Raw genomic sequence first — 21084 nt, 5'->3', positions numbered from 1 at the left:
TGCATAGAGATGGGAGATAATCCAATTCAAAATTGAATCGAAGTTTATGTTAGAATCAAATATCTGTTTAGCTATAACTGACTTAATTTTGTTTTAAGATATAGGATTAGGAATAAAATTATCCGTACAAACCTAGGAATAGTTCCAATAAATGATAAAGTGAGAGAATAAACTAAGATGGTTTTGGCACATGCATAAAAGGCCACCAACTACATCAATTAGAATAAGTGATTTGTTTGTTACACATTTAAGGGGCTAGAAGAGCTCAGGTCAACCAAAAAGAGCATGGATAAAAGTAGTATGAAATGATTTAGGCATTAATAATTTAACATTGGATATAGCTTTGAATACAACTGATTGGTGAAATATGATTCATCTAACCAACTCCATATAATTGGGATAATGTATGGATGATGATATATCTTAATTTGATGTGCTAATGATTTGATCCTATATGCACCCATTGCCAAAAGTAAATAAATAAAACTAGTGGGAAATGGGGATATGTGCAATGAACAGTCTTTGTTAAAAAAGTTGTGGCAAAAAGATTAGGGGTGCAGTTTCGATGGGCCCAGCCTAAACCCGATCCACCTCAACCCTCGAGCTTAATCTAACATCTTGTGTTGGGCTTTGGTTTGGAGGTATAGAGCTTTGTGTCTAAATTTCCAATTAGAATATATATTGATAATATGTAGATATGTATATCAATTTAGGAATGACAATTTTTTCCATTTCCCCGATCCCCATGAGAATTCGCCCTAAATGGGGTTGGGATGATTTTCCCCTATGGGGACAGGGATGGGGAAATTTTCATCCCTGTTAGCAGGGATGGGGAGAGCACTCCCCACCCTACGGGAACCCCAATCCATGCCCATGGGTCGTCACTAATTTTTTGTTATTTTCAATAATTAATCATTAAAACTCAAAAAACAACAGTAAATTACAATAAAAAAATGAAATATTAATAACAATATATGACACTAATTCTTAATTATTATTGTAATAAATATGGCTAGCAATAAATTATTAATGCTCCAAAGATATCATCATCATCATCATTATTATTATTATTATTATTATTATTAAGGTTTTAAAAATCAATCCCGAACAGGGACCACTTTGGCCACTTTCTGGGTCAATGGTTCAACCATTTGACTCGAACGATGGCCATTTGAAAATAGAAAATAAAAATGACCAAACACCCAGTTGAAACGGTTTTGTTTCTTCGTCTCTTTTCCTTCTGTCTTCATATAATTGAGAGTTAAGAACGAAAGAAAGAGAATCAGATAAGTTAATGGCGCTGGCGAGAAAACGGTCGATGCGTCATGTTTCTTCAATCCCCAAACAGACTACGTACGACACCCATGTCAATATCTTCTTCATCTTCGCTAGACAGACATACATGGGTTATGGGATTCACAAATTCAGGTGGCAGGGTGATTACATCCTAGGTCTCTCTATCATGATTATTGTATGTTATGAAAATAACTCCAATCTCTTACCTGTTTTTTTCTTTCAGCATAAAGAATACATGTTCTCATGATATACTTGTAATGATGCCCAAATGTGTTAGATTAATAAATAATTAGTGGGTTTATTGTCAAATTATGGTCTAGGTTTTCATTTTCTTCTTGCCTATGTATATTAAAAAAAAAAATTCTATTTTTAGTGATATTGAATAAAAGAATCGATAAATTCTATGCACTTAGAAATAAGAAAGTCCTTAATTTTTAACTAGATAATAGATCATCTAATATATATATTTTACAATTAAATGATATGGGACCATTATTAAATAAAAATATGTTTTTATTAATACGCGTTCTCTTAAATATGTTTTTATTAAATAAAAATAATTTTTTATCACGCTCTTTGCTTCAGATCTTACAAATGAAACAAACAGTTTCCATTGAAGCGTTGTCACGTTCATGATAATGAAAGCACGTTACACATCTTTATGAACTTTTGCTTTTCTTCTTCTCTTTTTTGTTTATGTATCACACCCTAACTACTTTTTTTATCCCTACGCAACAATCCAATACATTTACAGACTTACAAATTTTCTATTAATTTCTTCATTTCCAATTTTTTCTTTCGAATTTATCATCTTGTTTTTGCTGGGCCCCTCGCTAGTTTCATTATTAAATCCACAACCCACTGAAATCGGAATTCATTGGAGTTCGGATGGATATGTTCGTCTTACGTCGTGCCTCACTCCGACCTCATGTTCCATCTTCCAAATGCACGGCCAAAACGTGCTGTGAGGTCCAAGTGAGACGCGCTTAGTAAGGGGAGCAGATCGCAAATCCAATCTTGATTCATTGATCGAAAATACTGTGGGCCTGAGTTCGTTCTACATTCAACCTGATGGTGCACAATCCGGCCGGTCTTAATTGTCAACGACCTTGTCTCTGAACGGAATTGCGGGGAACCTGAAATGGAGAAGATGAGGAAGCTCCGGGGGGAACCCGATGTGGAGGCTCTGAAGCTCAAGTTAGAATCATTCAAAGGCAAGATAAAACCAAATAGCGCAAAGTTTGCATACTTTGTTCTTGGGGGTAGGGGGCCTTTTATACCTACCTCGTGCACTCACTCCTAAGCTTCTGTCAGGTCGGGTATGATTACCTCTGGTCTCCTGCCAGTTCGGGTGTCATCCCCTCCGCTGGTCAAAACCGCCACTGTTCCCTTTTGTCGGAGCCGTCTCTGCGACTGGCGATGGCGGTGGTAGGTGACTGTTGAAGTGCGGTTGTCAAGCGTCAGATACCAAGTCAGTCAGATGCATCGCCCCTTGGATACGGACCTCCTCGGTGTCAGGTATGGTACGTTTGTTCAGTTCGGCGTCTCAGAGGCGAAGTGCTGGAGTGGCGAACGAGGTGAAGTCTTGAGTTCGGATAGGGGAGTGTCCCGAACTGCCATGAGGCAGGCCAGTTCAGGTCACTGCCTTGTGTGGCTCAAGGCCCAAGGGAGAGTTCGGGCTCCTCGTAGGGAGGTCAGGCTCCTCGTAGGGAGGTCGGGCTCCTCGAAGGGAGTTCGGACTACTGGTTTCTTCCCTTTGGTTCTTGCGCCCTGGGTACGCTGTTTTTAGTGCCGAGCTGTTTGCTTTTGCCACGTGGAGTGATCGCGAGGTCGGGCCAAATCTTCCTTCATCAATTGCCCCCCCACTCCGCACGCTAAGGGTCTTGCCCTGGTGCGGGGAGTTTGCAAGGTGTCAGGTGGATTTGCCCTGTACTTTGAATCTTGGTTCTGATGGCGCGATGTGCGTTGTCAGGGTTCCTTGGGTTTCTTCGAGCACTCAAAAGGCGGGAAACGTGCCGACCAGCCTGAACGCTGATAGATGCGACGATGCGCGCTTTATTTCGAAATTTCAAAAAAGCTCGCCACTTGGGAGACGCAACAGCAGGCGTCTTTTCAAATTTGAAAACGTGCCGCTGCCGCTTTTATTGTGAGGAGACGTGCGCTGGCGTTCCGTTAGTTTCGAAAAGACACACGCCAGCGCTCTGTCAGTTTCAGGAAGACGTGCGCCGGCGCTCTGTCAATTTCAGAAAGACGTGCGCCAATCACGTCTCGGTCTCAGGGCATGTGCGGTCAGTGCGACTATGGGTCGTTGGATTGGCTTTGATCTAAACCGTCACTTTTCAATCACAGTGAGTATAAATAGCGGGGGGGGGGGGGGGACCCCAGTCGCTGTCACTTCTGTATTTCTCTCGAGCTCGCGTCCGAGTTTCAGCTCGCATCTAGGTTTTTTCAGTTCGCGTCCAGGTTTTTTCAGTTCGTGTTCAAGGTCTTTTGCTCGTCCGAGCTCCCGTGGTCTACAGCCTTTTTCCAGGTGAGTACTTTCCTGGAATCCATCTTACTCCCCGATGTCTAGCTTGGATACCTTAGATAGTCCTTCCAGTGGGTCTGATGCAGGTTCTACGAACCGAGTTGCATCCCCTGATAGCTCTAGCGAGCCGGAGGTAGAGCTCGAGGAAGAGTTCGAACTCGTAGGCCGAGGCGCTTTGGGTAGTTTGGCGTCCACCTCTCGTCGAGGTCGGATGTTAGACAAGTTTGGCCCTTCGACCATGACGCCTGAGGGGCTCCAATCCCTTATTACCTACTATAACTTGCCCGGGGAGTACGCTTATTTCATACCTTCGGGTAGCTTTCCGCGGGGCTGTGATTGCCTTTCCATCCCCTCCTTGTCGAGGTCTTGAACCACTTCGGTGTGACGGTCGGCCAGCTTCACCCGAACTCCATTCCAAATTTGGTGGGTACAATCTCCTTATTTTGCGAAGAGAGCTTTCCTTTGGACTTGGAGATCTTCTCTTCAATCTTAATGCTTAAGAAGCAAGCGGGTCCCCTCCCCGGGCGTAGGCGGGCATATTACCTGTCTCCTCGCCCGGGCTTTAAGCTTTTACATGAACTCCCCAACAAGGTCCCGACGTGGAAGCGGGACTATTTCGGGGTGCGAAGTGTGCTGGGGTGGCCGTTTCAGACCAGGTGGGGGGTGGCCGCTCCTGACTCCGGGGTCACGCTTGACAAAGAGACGGCGAAGGGCCTCCGGCAATGGGCGCGGCTTGGGCTGAAGTGTCAACAGTTTTTGATGGAGGCCAAGCTCATTGCGGTCGACCTGAGCTCGGGTAGGTTCTTCACTTGGAGATTCTGTCTTGCTGTCTTTCTTGCTTTTTACTGATGGCGAACTTATTTTCGTAGGTGTGATGGACTCTCGAGGGACCCGTGGTGGGCACTTGTTCCATGGCATGAAGAGGAGGAAGGGGGTTGCCAAGCGAACTCGCGCCGAGCTGCCCCAGGACGCGGAGCCCGAGGTGCCGGACTATCCGTCAGAAGATCTGCCCAGGGAGCTCGAGATGGTTCCTCCAATGCAGGAGCCGGCAGGGGTCTGCCAAGGCTTGGGCCTTAATAGCAGTTCTTGGCTTGTACTGGAGGTCGTACTCACTGAGTTCGATGGCCCATTTTGTCAGTCGACCGGAAACCTCGGGCTTGAGTAAGACTTGCCTCAGAGGTTTGTCAGTCAGGACGATGACGGTGTGAGCCTGGAAGTACGGGCGGAGTTTCCGAGCTGCTATCACTAGTGCGTATGCTAGCTTTTCTATCTGCGGGTACTTTGTCTCTGCTCCCTGCAAAATTTTACTAACATAATAGATGGGTCGTTGGACCCGGTCTACTTCTTTTATTAGTACCGAACTGACCACCTCGTCGCTTGCCGAGAGGTACAGTTCTAAGACCTCGCCCTCCTCGGGCCGGGCTAAGGTTGGCACACTAGCGAGGTAGCTTTTTAGCTCGTCGAACGCGAGCTGGCAGCCTCGGGTCCATTCGAACCCTTTTCCTTTGACTGCTTTGAAGAAGGGCAGGCAGCGGTTTGCTGATTTGGACATGAAGCGGCTTAGAGCGGCTATGCGGTCGTTTAGCCTCTGAACTTCTTTTACTTTCCGGGGTGGTCTTATATCTTGGATGGCTTTTATCTTGTCCGGGTTGGCCTCAATACCGCGCCGGTTGACAATGTACCCTAGGAACTTGCCCGAGGTGACACCGAAGACACATTTGTTGGGGTTCAGTTTCATGCTAAATTGACGCAGGATTTGGAAGACAGAATCTAAGTCTTGTATTAATTCCTGTGAAAACTGTGTCTTGACGACCATGTCGTCTACATAACATTCTATCTTCGTGCCAATCAAGGGCCAAAACAGCCTATTTACAAGTCTTTGGAAGGTTGCCCCGGCATTTTTTAATCCGAAGGGCATGACCTTGTAGTAGTACAGGCCGAACTCGGTTATGAAGCTGGTTTTTTCCTCATCGGACTGGTCCATCCTAATTTAGTTGTAACCCGAGTAGGCGTCCAGGAAGCTTAGCAACTCATGTTCCGAGATCGCGTCCACTAGGCGGTCAATTCTGGGGAGGGGAAAGCAATCTTTTGGGCAAGCTCGGTTCAGGTCAGTGTAGTCGACGCACATGCGCCACTTTGCCATTTGCCTTTTTCACTAGCACTGGATTGGCTACCCAGCTCGGGTAATGGACTTCCCTTATGAAATCTGCTGCGAGGAGCTTTTCGACCTCCTCATCGACCGCCCTCCAGCGCTCTGGGGCTAAGTTGCGTTTCTTCTGTCTAACGGGTCTGACAGTTCGGTTCGTAGTGGTTCCTCGACGGAAGCACCGATCTGTAGTGTGCGAGCTAGGTCTGTAGCCGAAGTCGGGACTGCGACCGTTTCCTCTATGGGCGAAGCTCGTTCCTCGCCTTGCTCCGTAGGCCGCTCCAGTTCAAGGTTGTCGGCCACCTTGGTTTTTCCCTTCAGGGCGGCAACATAACACTTGCGGGACTCGAGCTGTTCGCCCCGCGCTACTCCCACACCGAAGTCTATAGGGAACTTCATTGCCAAATAGTATGTGGAGACCACTGCCCACAGGATATGCGTGATTGGCCGCCCTATTATGGCATTGTATGGGGAGGGGGTCGCGACCACAAGGAAATCATGGTTGAGTCTAACCGCACAAGGTCATGTGCCGACTTCCACAGGTACTGTTATTTTTCCGAGGGGCCTGACTTCCTCTCTGCTAAAACCCACCAGAGGAGTGTTCGCGGGCTTCAGCTCGCTCCTTTGTAACTGTAGCTGGTCAAATGCTGACATGAAGAGGATGTCCGCTGAGTTGCCCGAATCTACGAGTACGCATCTGACCTCGAAATCGCCGATCCTTAGTTTAATGACAAGCGCGTCATCGTGGGGGTAGTGAACTCCTCGCGCATCGTCTTCCGTGAAGAAGATCGGTTCTTCAGTCTTTGGTCCTTTTGGGGGGTTCTGTTCCTCGAGGGTCACTTCGCGAACTAACGTCCGGGCTGCTGCCGAGGTACACCCTGCTACCACCGAACCTCCCACAATTACATGGATGGTTCCCCGAACTGGCCTCTCTTCCGGAGGCTGTCGCTGCAACGGTTCGACTGGTCTACTGCTAAATTCGGGGGCATCCTTTCCGTGCTCCCCTTGCCGACCTGCCTTATTGTTATTATTGTCATGCTGTACAAAATTCCTTAAGTATCCGCGACGGATGAGTCCCTCTATCTCATCCCGGAGATTATTACATTGTTCGGTACTATGACTGTGGTCTCTATGGAAACTACAGTACAAATTCTTATTTCTCTCGTTCGGATTTCCCTTTAGGCGAGGTGGCCACTTTACGTATGATGCGTCCTTGATCGTCATTAAGATCTCGGTCCGCCTCATGTTTAACGGCGTGTAATCCGTCTGAACTGCTAGGGGAGCTCAGAACGACTGGTTCGGCTTCGGCTCCCGGGCCGGGCTTTTTCTGTCGACTGGGTTGGAGGGCTCACCTTCCCTCTTTCTTTTCTCGTTCCCGCTTTTGGTTCGTTGGTTGATTTCTTCCTCTGTTCTCATGAACTTATCCGCGAGCTTGAGGAATTCGGCCACGGTTGCGGGCTGGTTAGCTACCATGTGCCATTTGAACTCTTTGTGCGTTATTCCTCTCTTGGCCGCCGCGAGCTGCACCGCGGGGTCTAACCGCGGTATCTGTAAGCATGCTTCATTGAACCGCTTGATGTAGCCCCGGATGGATTCTCCTTCCCTCTGGACTACTCTGAAGATGCTTTCCTCTGTTCTGGGGCACCGCTTACTGGTGACAAAGTGTGCGGTGAAGACCTGCACGAACTGGGCCCAGCATCTTATCGACCCGGGGGCCAGGTTCCTGTACCAAATGCGGGCTACCCCCTGAAGGTGGTGGTGAAGGCCACGCACATGCACGATTCACTGGCCCTGGCGAGGTGCATTCGGGACTGAAAAGCGTCAATGTGGTCGTTGGGGTCGAAGGACCCATCATACTTGTCCAAAGGTGAGAGCTTGAAATCTCTGGGCAAGGGGACTGCCAGGAGTTCTGATGCGAGGGGGGAAGGAACTGAGAGAATCGGGGCAGCTCCTACCTTGTCCGAACTCGTCTCTTCCTTGCCTCTGAGCTCTGACAGGACACGGGTGGCAGTTCGGCGACTTCGCCGGCGCCTTCGTTGTTGAGTGGGCCTGGTACTGGCGCTGTTGGCCTCTGTGTTGCCGAGCTCGATGGGCCCGGAATGCTGGTAGTCTGCTGCCAGGGCGCCGAATCGGTTTTCCGTGAGCGGGAACTCGGGCCTGGAGCGCCGAGGTGCCGACCTTGCGGGCGAGGTTCCTGACCCGCCTGCGAGCTGCGAGGCAGGGATGATTTTTCTCTCTCTTCGGCCTGGGGACGAGGCCTGGCTGTTAGGGGGGTTCTGGGGCCTGGAGGCCTTTCCCTGGTGGGGGCGTCCATCCTGTGGGGAGGCTTTAACCGGCCTCGGAACAGGGTGCCGAGGTGGAAGTAGTGGTTGGTTCAGCGGCAGTTGGGGGAACTGCTGTTGATAGTGATACTGGGGGATGTTGTGCAGTACTTGGTGCTGATGGAGCTGGTGTTGCTAGAACTGTTGCATTTGGGCTTGCATTGCCCGCATGCACTGCATCGGGTCATCCAACCGGTTTTGGCTGGTTGCCAGGGGGACGGCAGTTGGTTCAGTAAAGGTTGTCTCGATAGGGGGAGGAAAGGGGATGCTCATGGCAAGAAGGTTTACGGGCGCCACTGCTTGTGGCGCATTCAAGCTGGGGATCCCATCCACCGAAAGGGGGATGGTGAACTGTCCGACGCACACCACGGGGACTTGAAGTTGTTCCCCGGTGGTGTTTGTCTCCGTGCCATGTCCGGCGTTGCTGGAAGAAGCCACGAGTGTTGGGTTTTTTGAAGAAAATAGGTTATGTGAGTTTGGAGGGAGGCTTTTTGAAGCGTTTCCCACAGACGACGATGCCAATTGATGGTGCGCAATCCGGCCGGTCTTAGCTATCAACGACCTTGCCTCTGAACGGAATTGCAGGGAACCTGAAACAGAGAAGATGAGGAAGCTCCGGGGGGAACCCGGTGTGGAGGCTCCGAAGCTCAAGTTAGAATCCTTCAAAGGCAAGATAAAACCAAATAGCGCAAAGTTTGCATACCTTGTTCTTGGGGGTAGGGGGCCTTTTATACCCACCTCGTGCACTCACTCCTAAGCTGGTCTCCTGCCAGTTCGGGTGTCATCCCCTCTGCTGGTCAGAACCGCCACTGCTCCCTTTTGTCGGAGCTGTCTCTGCGACTGGCGATGACGGTGGCAGGTGGCGGTGGTAGGTGACCGTTGAAGTGCGGTTGTCAAGCGTCAGATCCCAAGTCACTCAGATGCGCCGCCCCTTGGATACGGACCTCCTCGGTGTCAGGTATGGTACGTTTGTTCAGTTCGGCGTCTCGGAGGCGAAGTGCTGGAGTGGCGAACGAGGTGAAGTCTTGAGTTCGGATAGGGGAGTGTCCCGAACTGCCATGAGGCAGGCCAGTTCGGGTCACTGCCTTGTGTGGCTCGGGGCCCAAGGGAGAGTTCGGGCTCCTCGTAGGGAGGTCGGGCTCCTCGTAGGGAATTCGGACTGCTGATTTCTTCCCTTTGGTGCTTGCGCCCTGGGTACGCTATTTTTAGTGTCGAGCTATTTGCTTTTGCCACGTGGAGTGATCGCGAAGTCAGAACAAATCTTCCTTCATCCCAACCCATCATAGCCCAATAAGCTATGCAGCGCGGCACGCCAATTTGACGCAGCTATCGCCGGAAAAATCTTTGGCTGTTGGAGTCATCCATGGATGGGGATAAAAGAGTAATTATGCTTATTGTTCTTTTCAATAAAAAGACAAATAGGGGACTGAATGGGTTGACGTGTCCTTTCAAAAAACGTTCCCAACAGCTCAGGCCGTTGTCCGCACAGCCAAAGTTTTTATAGAGAGAATAACAGAGAGAAATAAAAAGCACAGAGCCTGAAGGAGTCAACTGGTATACCACTATACCGTATACGTTGCAGCGTCTTCGGATCTAGCTCTGCTGCTGCTCGGGTTTCAGAGTTCACTAATGGCGGTAAGAGAATCCATCTCCCATTTCAAAATGCTCTGTTGTTTCCCCATTCTAATATTTAAAGACAACTCCTTTTTCATTTTCTAATCTTAGATCCGGTAGGTCTCATCTACGGTGCACGAATCTAAGTTGCTTCTGCAAGAAACATGAAACCAAACTGAAATGCCTTTTGATGTTTTAAACATATTTGCAGTTCGAATGAGCGTTCTTCCATCTGCCCATTCTTGGAGTTCTGTTCCTACTATTTCGAGAGAACACAAAACTTGTTCTTTCTCCAATTGTTGCGTTTTTTAGTTCAACTTCCGCCCTACTTTTTACGGGTCACTGTATTCCTATCCGTTCTCAGTTCTTAAATTAGATCTGTAAAAGTACAAAGGTTAATTTATTTATAGTGACACACTTTGAAGAATTTTTGGATGTAATGCTGGGTAGATTTGAAGAATTGGTCTCAACTATCAGGAGACTTTTGCTCCATGTTCCAAACGCGTTCTCTTAGACAGAACCGGTACCCAAGTTGCTTTTTCTGTGCCTTTGGGGTTGGTTTTGCATCTTCTCTTTCTTTCTGCAAATGAAATGATACTTACGACTAGAGATCTATAGAATTCAACAATTTCTCGAATTAAAAGCCAGTAATGTTGGAGACGATTCTGAATGAATTTCAAGGTTGGGAATTTTTGTAATGTTTTTATTTTCATCTTTTCATTTGAAAGATGCTTGTTCTCTTCGTAAACTCACATCTCCTGTTTGCCTTGTTGTCTAATTTTCTTTTCTATATAGGAGTCCTGTCCTTCAATAAAGAATATTCTTCTTCTGGATTCTGAAGGGAAACGCGTAGCTGTCAAGTATTACTCAGATGACTGGCCCACACTTAATGCAAAGTTGGCTTTTGAGAAGGCTGTCTTTACTAAAACTCAGAAGACAAATGCTCGGACAGAAGGTAAATGTCCTCTACTCATCTTCTGGTTTATGCAATTTTGAATTTTCAGATGTATTTATGAGCGTCAGCGAATGTTTTTCTTAGCATGATATTGATACCTCAGAAATCAAATGCATGAATCAAAGTTTGTAACTTTTGACTTCTCTACTTGACTGAAACCAACTCAATTTGGATTACTCTATAGCAGGCCAAGCTTGCCATTCCCATTTTTCTCAAGATGGTTACTACAAAATAAACAGCCAACTACAAAGACATCGATTCCGATGGCCCCATGATAAAAAGGATCTTCTGAAAATTTGAGCAAGTAAAGATAAGAAGAAAGCCAAAACACCATACGGCCAAGAAGATGAATTTCTCTGTGCAAAATTGCAAAATGTCCATGGGCAAGTTGACAGGGTAAAAGATGAAACTGCAGGACTTGCCTCGTAGGCTTTCACAACCTGATCAAACCCAAGAATGGATTTCTCTGTGCAAAATTTCAACAACATGCTTACATGCCTGTACATAAAATTCATTCATATTTAAGTTTTGGTTAATTGGTTTTCAGATATCACATAAATGAATATGAGTTATACTTGATTTAGTTTTACTATTTAAATATTTCCTTGTTAATATGCCTCTCTTTCACTATATACAGCGGAGATAGCAATGTTCGAGAACAATATAGTGGTCTATAAGTTCATTCAGGACCTACACTTTTTTGTTACGGGTGGTGATGATGAGAATGAGCTCATCTTAGCAACCGTTCTCCAGGGGTTCTTTGATGCAGTTGGTCTTCTCCTCAGGTCTCATTAACTGTCGCCTTTCAGGATCATGGTTTACTGGTTCTTCTTAATTCAAATGCTGATAGTCTAATTTATGCGTCAATTGTTTCTAATGCTAGCATCTCCTTGTTGTAGGAACAACGTTGACAAAAGAGAAGCACTAGAAAATCTGGATCTCATTCTTTTGTGCCTTGATGAAATTGTAGATGGAGGGTATGCAATATATTTTTCATGTAGTTGGTCTTCATCTATTATTCTTCTTTGTTATGTGATTCCTATAGTTGCATAATCATCTCCACCTATATTCCTGTTCTTTTTCTTGTTAATCAGACAGTGGTGACCTTGACATGTGAACATAGACATTTCAGGAAAACACTATTTAGTGCAGACTTTTACATATCTGGAGATTTTATTTCTCATGCTTCCCAGGATGGAATTCCCTTGTGCACAAACAACTTACATAGCATAAAGAGGTGCATAGGACATGCCCCACTTAAAACTGGTGACCTGGTACTTATGTGAGGATGAACTTTTGGTTTCATGAGAACTTATGGATTGTGGGATCTGACTTTTCAACATTAGTTACTAAACACCCAACTTGCACTCATATTGTTGTTAAGTATAGTATAGGTGGTTGAGACAAGATTGACTCGTCTTCCTTCTTTTCTGGGGCAGGAAGGAAATTTTCTCTCTTGAAATATAATTTTCTGTTATTCATAAACAAATGATGTCACCTTACAGAATGAGGTCAGAAGAAATAGGGGGAGTGTTTAGAAACTGGGAAGGGTAGATTACTGCTTTTTAGCTATTATTTGTCAGACATGTCAAAGAATCCTACTTTTTTGGGTTCCCATGTCCAAGTCTATACAACACTGGCTACATGGTCTAAGGATGTCTCAATCTCTGAATCTCAGAGATATAGTGGGTTGAAGGAGAGCCCTAAGTAATTCTAAGATGGATAAAAGGAATTATGCAGGGTCTTGGACATATAGACACATGATAAGGGAAATCAATAAACTGGCAACAGAATTGAGAGTAACCTACAAATGGATACTGTTAAGTGATATCAGCTAACAACTTGAGCTAGAAAAAACAGGGATTAACTTCATTGGGTGGAAATTTGTAATTGGAAGTTAGTGTAATATTACAGAGTGGGAGTCTAATCAAGTTTAGCTACCTACAAGGGGTGCTTGGAACTTTTCCATAGACATCTTTTTATGTTCATCGTCATCATCATCTAAGCCTTGTCTCAACTACATGGAGTTTACATGTATCCTGTTTCACCATTCCATTCTGTTTGGTTCCATATCCCCAGATCATAGGAGTTTGCAAAAAGTTTCAATGCTGGCACCAGCTTAATACAACCCTCCTCTTTTATATGGGCTCGGGACCGGCAATGTAAGATAAGCTCACACTGGTGGGGTTTGTACAGATCTTTTTATATGCTAATAGAATCTTAATTATTACTGATAAAAGAATTGAAGAGGTCTAAGTGGCAATCTTAGTTTATTTCTTTATGGCTATCAAGGGTTTTAGGAACTCATTGTTTTTAACCTCGGAGATCATCGGTGGCCTTTCATTGGATATTTGTTCCATTGACAGACATCAAAACATGTAATTTGACCTTTCCATTATAATCATGTTTGTTGCTATCTACTCAACTCAACCCAATGAAAATGAATCCCAACTATATAAGGTTGACTTCACAAATTGTATTTCACAATTTCACTTTATCAAGGCCCATATCCCCTGTCAAGTTGTGTCTGTGCTACCTTCTCAACTCAACTCGGTTCAACACAAGAAAATATTATCTTAAATCATGTAGGGTCAGCTGCAGAAATCCTATTTGTCATTCCAATTGATCAAGGACTGCATCGGGCAATTCTTTCTTAGTATAGTAGGATGTCTTCTATGGACATGTCTACTTTTCGTTCTATCACCTATTTGAGCTATAGATTGCTACAAATGCATTCAATTCTAATTTTATCCTTATCATTGATTTATAAAAGTTAATGAGTCAAAAGGTAAAGGTCTAGAAGGAACAAGAACGTGAGAAGAATCACTATAAAGGAAGTTCTTCAAGAATGGCCTGTATAGGCTTTTATAGTTATTTTTGTCATAGACGCTGACAGGTTTATGAGAGCCATTTGAGTTAGATTTCCAGTGAACTCTATATTGAGGTCCATCATGCACCTTTAACCACAAGGTTTTTTAAACCATTGTCAGGTCATTACAATATAAATGTGCAATTTTGGAGAAACAATTTTGGCAGTTGGAGCACCGTGATCTAGGTTTTTGGTGGCTGAACTCTGATGGGATCTCTTTCTGAGGACGTGGATGATATGAGCTGCTTCCTTTTGCATTATCATGTTAATCCCACAGCACCTATTACAATTGGATGTGCTCCTGATCCTACTCACCAACCCTTTCCGTCAAAAGAAATTTGGTGTAGGCCAGTCCCCCCAAAAATTATGGCTTTTTGTTGGGAAGTTTTCCATGGGAAAGTAAACACTTTAGACAACCTACAAAAGAGAAGACATTTTCTCTGTATTTCTCCTAATTGGTGTATCCTCTGTAGAGCTCACGGTGAGGATTGTTACCATCTATTTGTATCTTGTCCCTTTTCTGCAGACCTTTGGGCTTGGCTACTTTCGTTGTTTGGGGGTAGTTGGAGTCTACCAGCAGAAGTTCACATGCTCTTCAACCATTCTACCTTTTATTGGCCTACAAAAATAGGGAGAATTATGTGGAGATGTGCTTGTGCTGATTTGACTTGGACTCTTTGGGAAGAAAGGAATCTCAGAATTTTTCAAGATAAGGAAAGGAACAACCAAGATTTGAAAGACTGTGTGTTAAACAGGGCAATACATTGGCTGAAAACCTTGGAAATCTTTCATCAATTCTCCTTTAATGACATTTGGAGAAATTGGTCAGCAGTAGCAAGGTGTTCATCTTTAAAGGCCAAATCAATTACAAGCTGGTCTCCTCCACCCGAAGGCTCAATTAAGTTGAACTTTGATGGAAGCAGCATGGGTAATCTAGGATTATCCGGAGTGGGGGGTGCTTTGAGAAAAGAGAAGGGAGAGAATTTGTTGCTCTACTCAGGTCCTTTGGGAATTGGGAATTCCATCAGGGCAGAACTTTTAGCTGCTGTACAAGGGGTCCAATTTGCAAACCAGATGGGGGTACAACAACTAATAATCGAGGGGGATTCCAAAGTGGTGGTGGGTTGGTTGAAAAATTCTGAAGAAGCTATGTGGCGACACAAGAATGAAATGAAGAAATTTAGTTGGTTGACAAGGAATATGTTGGTCACTGTACAGTGGGTGGGGAGATCAGCAAATACCTTGTCAAATGTGTTAGCTAAGCAAGGGGTAAATAGGGAAGAATTATTTTGGGCTCAGTTGTGATTCTTGTTTTTCTTTCCTAGTTTATTTGTAAGTTTCAAGGAGGAGCTGCAGCTCGCGCCTCTCACTGGGATGATGTATGAACTCACTCTAATTTGCTTCTGAATCAATAAACTTATTATTATTCATAAAAAAAAACTGTCCTTGGAGGCATGAAGGAAGCTGTCATTCATGGATGTTTTAAACTGAAGATCATAACAGATTCTAAGGGGAGTGGCTGATGCTTAAAACTGAGCCACTATCATTCCTTCGATTACGTGGGTTTGCAAATATGAAATTGATGTTCTTGTTTTCTCTTTTTGAAGGATCTTTTTTTTTTTCAATTAGAGAGGCTAAAAAGCGATGGCCTAAATTCAGTAAGCATATAAGTTAGTCCATCTTGTTACATTTAAATTGGTCTTCGTTTAAGAATATTTATCAACTTGTATTAACATTTGCCACAAAGCTCATTTCCTTCAAAGTGTTATTCATGGGAATCCTTAAAATAAATGTTCTTCCAGAACCAAAACTACCAAGAATAAAAACCTAAGCTTTAACTGGTAGTTTGGAGGATTTACTTTTTCTATGTAATTCCTCAACATAGTTTGCTTGCATTGTTCTTTGGTTCATTCAAGAGATTGTCCAAAGTGACGCACTGTGTTTCGTGCAGGTTGATTCTTGAAACAGAAGCAAGTGTTATTGCAGGAAAAGTTTCATCACATAGTATGGATACATCAGCACCCTTATCTGAGCAGGTGAAGTGGCTCTTCCTATTGTAGTCCCCAATGCCAAAAGTAATACCATTATAGTAATAGTAGCGACTGCAGAAGAGGCAACTATAATCTTTACTATATTACAACAAAACTTGCTTTACGAATCCTCTTCTCATCAATGCTATTTCCCTCCAAATATTAAGATAACCCTCTCAGCATTGATTATATTCATCCACATGGAACACATACCCTTCTACTTGTAATAAACCTGATGATTTAGACAAATTTTAGAGGATTTATGGTCTATCCTTATCTTGAATTCTATTATAATCTAATATAATACTCTTTATTGACAGACTATAACTCAAGCGCTGGCAACTGCACGCGAACATCTTACAAGATCCCTTCTGAAATGATGCTTGAACCCACACGAAGTTAAGATGGAGGTGTTTACCCTGTTATTCTTTTAAAATTTGTCATTCTGGGTGCAAGTGTAATAGTGGAATATATTATACAGTTAAATGATTCACTTTTCTTCTTACATAATATAGTATATGAATGGATTGATGATATGTCTCAAGCTCCCTTTCTTCTTCTTAATCGGTTTGGAATAACAAAACTCGGAACCAGAACCAATATAATCAGTTCGGTTTATTTGGGTTCTATTGGGCAGACGTGACCCATTGACAGCTCTGTGGGCTCTGGAATTCTAGAGTCCTACGGTAAATTTCTTTTAATGTGAAGCTTACCTAGCAAGAGCCAAGAGGGGTGGTGTCACAAGTAGGTAACTTATCAAATCCATGGGAGTTCATAATTTCACAGGGAGGTGTGTGGCTATATGTGGTAAGCTTTACATTGCAGCAGATTTACCATTAGCATTTGCCCAACGTCTAATACATGTAGAGCTGAAATGAATTTAGTCAATTCACACACATTGCTAATTCAAAGGCTGTCTTAAACTAATAAAGTGTTCTAGGTTGATGGCCCCATCATAAGTTCATCATCCACGCCTTATCCCAAATATATGGTAAAAATAATCCAATCGTTTCATTTTCTTTGAATTCCCCTAGGGAAAATACCTTAGGATTTTTCTTTGATTTCCCTAGAGAAAATATCTGAGGATTTTTCAATATGATAGTTTTGTTGGTTTTCTTGATTCGCTCTACATGTTTAAGGCTTTGCTTTTGTTTGATATATTTTTTTTTAATTTTTATAAACACCTAACTTGTGGAATTTAACCTAAAGCCAGCAACTACGTGTCTTGTGGTGGGTCAAGCAAACGTAACCTAAAAGCGAGCAAGTTTACTCATTTAAGAATCTAGTTTATCTGATCCAAAAATAACCGATCCGGTTCAACCAACACTTAAATAGTGACATTTATAATTTATTTGTCAAAAAAAAAAGAGTAATGTGAAAATTATCATCCGTGACTGTGGCTAAAAATAAAACTAACGTTTTTTTTTTAATAAAAATAAGGGATTATATAGTAGATAAGGGCAACTTTTGAGCCCTAATATCAATAAAAATAATATTTTTAAAAAATTTTCAAAAATAAGTTAAATTTTTAAAATAATATCAATTAATGGCAAAACACTGCCCATCTTCTTCTTCTTGCAATCCATTCATCAGTGTCGCCATCTGCCACCACCCACTGCCGTCTCTAGCAACACCTCCGCCTCCGCCTCAGGCCGGAGGTGGGCGGAGGCAGAGGCAGAGGCGGCGGTGGCGGTGCTAAGAAAGGACGTAGAGAAGCACTCCCACCTTGTGAACGTGCGATGACAAGCTCTCCGTGCAAGGACATGAGGATGGCAGACTCTCAATGTCCATCTCCCTGTTTTGCGTATCTTCGTCAGTTGAATGACCCATCGGAGGAGAAACTCTATAGAAACAAAACCAGATACTCTTGATCAGAGAGGGCGTAATGTGGATCATGGAGTGATTATTACACTAAAATAACGAAACCCTTTTGAATTTTAGTCGAACCCATTATGTTCATGATATATGCAAAAGTGAAAGCTTATTAGAACTATATAACTTAACAGGAAAGCAGCGAGATCTGCTAGCTGAAACTAGCTGCTTTAATTACTAGTTCAAGGTGGAGGCAACAAGAGCTAACAATGTTGAGAAGCTTCAGAACTCAGAGTTCAAAGCCTTCTCTCTGACAAAGAAGAAACGAGGGATTCTCTTTCTTATATAGTTCCCAAGAGCAAGAGAAATTCGAGGGCAATAGGGGATTCAGTGCCCATAGAATATGATCATTCGAGCTAGCTAGATCTTTTCCATGAATATATATTATCACATGCAAGAATGCCAGCGCAGCAGTAAGAGGGAGTTGATCATCTCTTGATCAATTTTTGCAAAATGTGATTTGAAGGCTTCAAGAAAGGCGTTGACTTCATTGTGTCTTGAATCTTGATGGCAACTGCTGTCGCGAATTGATTGTTCTTCTTTGCCATTGTTTCTTATATGCCTAGTTGTTTACAATGCAAATTCATTTTGCATTAATGGTGCAAATAAATTGAATGACCACCAGTGCTGCCGCCGCTGCCTCTGCCTCCGCCCACCTCTGGCGACGTTGCCAGAGGCGGAGATGGAGGTAGCGGAGATAGGTGGAGGCATTGTCAGAGGCGACGGCACTGATGAATAAATTGCAAGAAGAAGATGAACAATGTTTTTATCCTTAATTGATATTATTTTTAAAAAGTTAAAGTATTTTTGAATTTTTTTAAGAGTATTACTTTTATTGATATTAGGGCCCAAAAGTTGCCCTTATCTATTATAATCCTTAAAAATAAAACTAACATTTTTTTGAAGTCATAAAAATAATAAAAAACTAACATGGAACATTATCTCCGACTGCCCAATACAAATTATTTCTGAATCATGATCACAGTTTCTTCTATACTAATATCCATTTAAGAAAGATTGATTGGCATTGGATGATAAAAAGTTTGAAAACAAGGCAATTTCGAAGGTATAATAAATGAAAAACTTTTTAAAAGAACTAATTGGGATCATACAATGCACGAGATTTGTTAAGAAAAATTGAAGTAGAAGTTGCCCTATGACTTTTTCAATTGAGCCAAATCATTTAAAGTCCAATTCAAGCATTATTTATGTCTCTTTGGTCTAATAACTAGGGTGCAAGTTGGGCGGGGGGTCATTGACCATCCCGAGCCAGGCCTTGGCCCAAGCCCAACCCCAATGCATCAAATTACAATGTGGGTTGGGCTCGGGTTGGAAAAAATCGAGCCTGACCTTGCGACCAGTCCAAGCTCGGGCCATAAGCCCAAATTTTAGGGTTGGGCTTGGGTTGACCATAAACCCAAACCAACCCACTCGACTTGGACCCCTACTAATAGGGATCTACATTGCTGATCAAAATTTGTGTTAATTTTATTATATTTAAATGAAATATAAAGTGAACTTTAAATTACTTAAAATGTATTCTATACAACTAAAATACTAATGCAGGCTAACTTGGGCAATTTGATTTGGTTGGGCACAATTAGGAGTGTTAGGAGTAGAGGTGTCAACGGTATTCGAAAATCCGATTTCAAATTCGATATTCGGCATAATCGAATAGTATTCAGATAATTTGAATATTTAATCGATCGAATTTAGATATCCTATTCTTATCAAATAGTTAATCGGATTCGAATTCGGATATGACCTTATTCGATTCGATAAATATTTGAATTCGATCGATTATTTAAGTCTTATATATAATATATAAAATATTTTATGTAACTTATATATAATAATTGAGTTATATAAATAATTTATATATTTATATACTTTATATCAATAAAAATATTTATTAATTATTTAAAATAATCAATTAATCGAATTCAAATCGAACTGAATATTCAAATATTTAACTAGATTCGAATTCGGATATTAATTTTCAATATTTTTATGGCTTATTGTTAGTAAAATAAATTTTATTAATTTTGATTATTTTTAAATAGAATTCAAATGGATTTAAATTTATAATTTTTATTAGGATTAATGATTAATAATTATTATAAGATTGTATAATTGATTATAATTATAATATTTTTATTAACTATTATTTATTATAATTTTATCATGGTTATTTATTCTAATTATTATTTAAAAAACATTTAAATATTAATATTTTAATATGCTTGATGGAAACTAAATGCATGTATTAGAAGGTGGACAGAAACCATACATAGGCGGCTAACTCTCTCGCTCTCAAAGCAAAGGAACGGACTGAAAGAAGAAATGGGTGGTCTGTTTCCCTTCCAGAGCTGTTGACCAAAGGGATTCCCCATACATCGGACACCTCCCAGAATCCGACGAAACGATAGAAATCCAACGAAATTTAAGAATATGAAAGTTTTATGAAGCTGCGCGCAGACAGAAATACGGATTGGGGGAGAGAGAGAGGGAGATTTTAATTTTTAATAGCAATTACTTACGTGGGTTGTGATTTGTGAAGAGACAACCGGTAAATAGTAGGGTGTGAGAAAGAGTTCACGAATAAAGCATTTTTAGTAGATTTATAAATGAAAAATATTTCTCTTTTTTAATAATATATATATATATATATATATAATAAAGTAATGAAATCAGGCCAAGGGAAGTTTTCATTCTCAATATCTTCCCAAAAATAAGTTTAATATCAAACAATTTTCAATCTTCAGACCTGAGAAGTGGGAAATTCCTACTCTCAATCTCTTCCTAAAAACAGCCAAATATCAAATAATTTACAATCTTTCTACACATTCACTCTAACTGAACTTTCTGCACATTCAACCGTCTCTGCCCAACTCTCAATGAATGTGCTTTGTGAGGCGGAGCCTTCCAGGACTTCAGCGGCTCCAACGACAAACTACCACTCTTTCCTGGTAGGAAAACTCTGATTCGGGACTTCAGGTTATTGCTGCAACAGCAAACGGTGTCTTCGTTTCTGAACGATGGCGACTATAACACCAGTGTAGGTTAGGGTTTGAGAAGTTTATAGATATAGAAAGAAACTAGGCGAAGAAGATTCGACAGTGCAGCTTAGACTCTATCAATCATTTACCCAAGAAAGATTTGTCTGGTTTCCCAATTTAGCAACAACGTTAACAACTCAAGAAGGGTAGGAACAGAGTGAGGAAACGAATATGTTGAGGGTGCGGCGTAGAAAAGCCTCCGAAATCGAGCAAACTTCCAATTTGGATGATCGTAAAGAGATCAATAGTAATTAAAATTATAATAGTCAATATAATAACTATTATAACTATTATTGATGATGCATAATTTGGGCGCTCCCTCGTGTGCTGTGACTCAGACTTCGACTGGCAATAATCTGGTGGTATTCGAATTGAAGTGAGCTATAAAAAAAAAA

At 42.4% G+C, this 21084-nt stretch overlaps 1 protein-coding gene across 1 annotated transcript; it reads left to right on the top strand.

Annotated features, from left to right (window-relative positions):
- The first annotated feature begins 9784 nt into the window (after nt 1-9784).
- Nucleotides 9785-16294, top strand: LOC104600673 (coatomer subunit zeta-1-like). The gene is made up of 6 exons (XM_010263753.2): nt 9785-9925; nt 10700-10859; nt 11497-11644; nt 11759-11836; nt 15680-15764; nt 16079-16294. The coding sequence occupies exons 1-6, from the start codon at nt 9920-9922 to the stop codon at nt 16136-16138; spliced, it is 537 nt and encodes a 178-aa protein (XP_010262055.1). The 5' UTR covers nt 9785-9919; the 3' UTR covers nt 16139-16294.
- Nucleotides 16295-21084: the final 4790 nt, after the last annotated feature.

Source organism: Nelumbo nucifera, chromosome 8 (genome assembly GCF_055504915.1).
Source record: "Nelumbo nucifera cultivar China Antique chromosome 8, China Antique-T2T, whole genome shotgun sequence".
In the NCBI taxonomy this organism is placed as follows: Eukaryota; Viridiplantae; Streptophyta; class Magnoliopsida; order Proteales; family Nelumbonaceae; genus Nelumbo; species Nelumbo nucifera.
The sequence above is the reverse complement of the archived record's forward strand: the minus strand, read 5'-3'. Positions and strand labels throughout refer to the sequence as shown.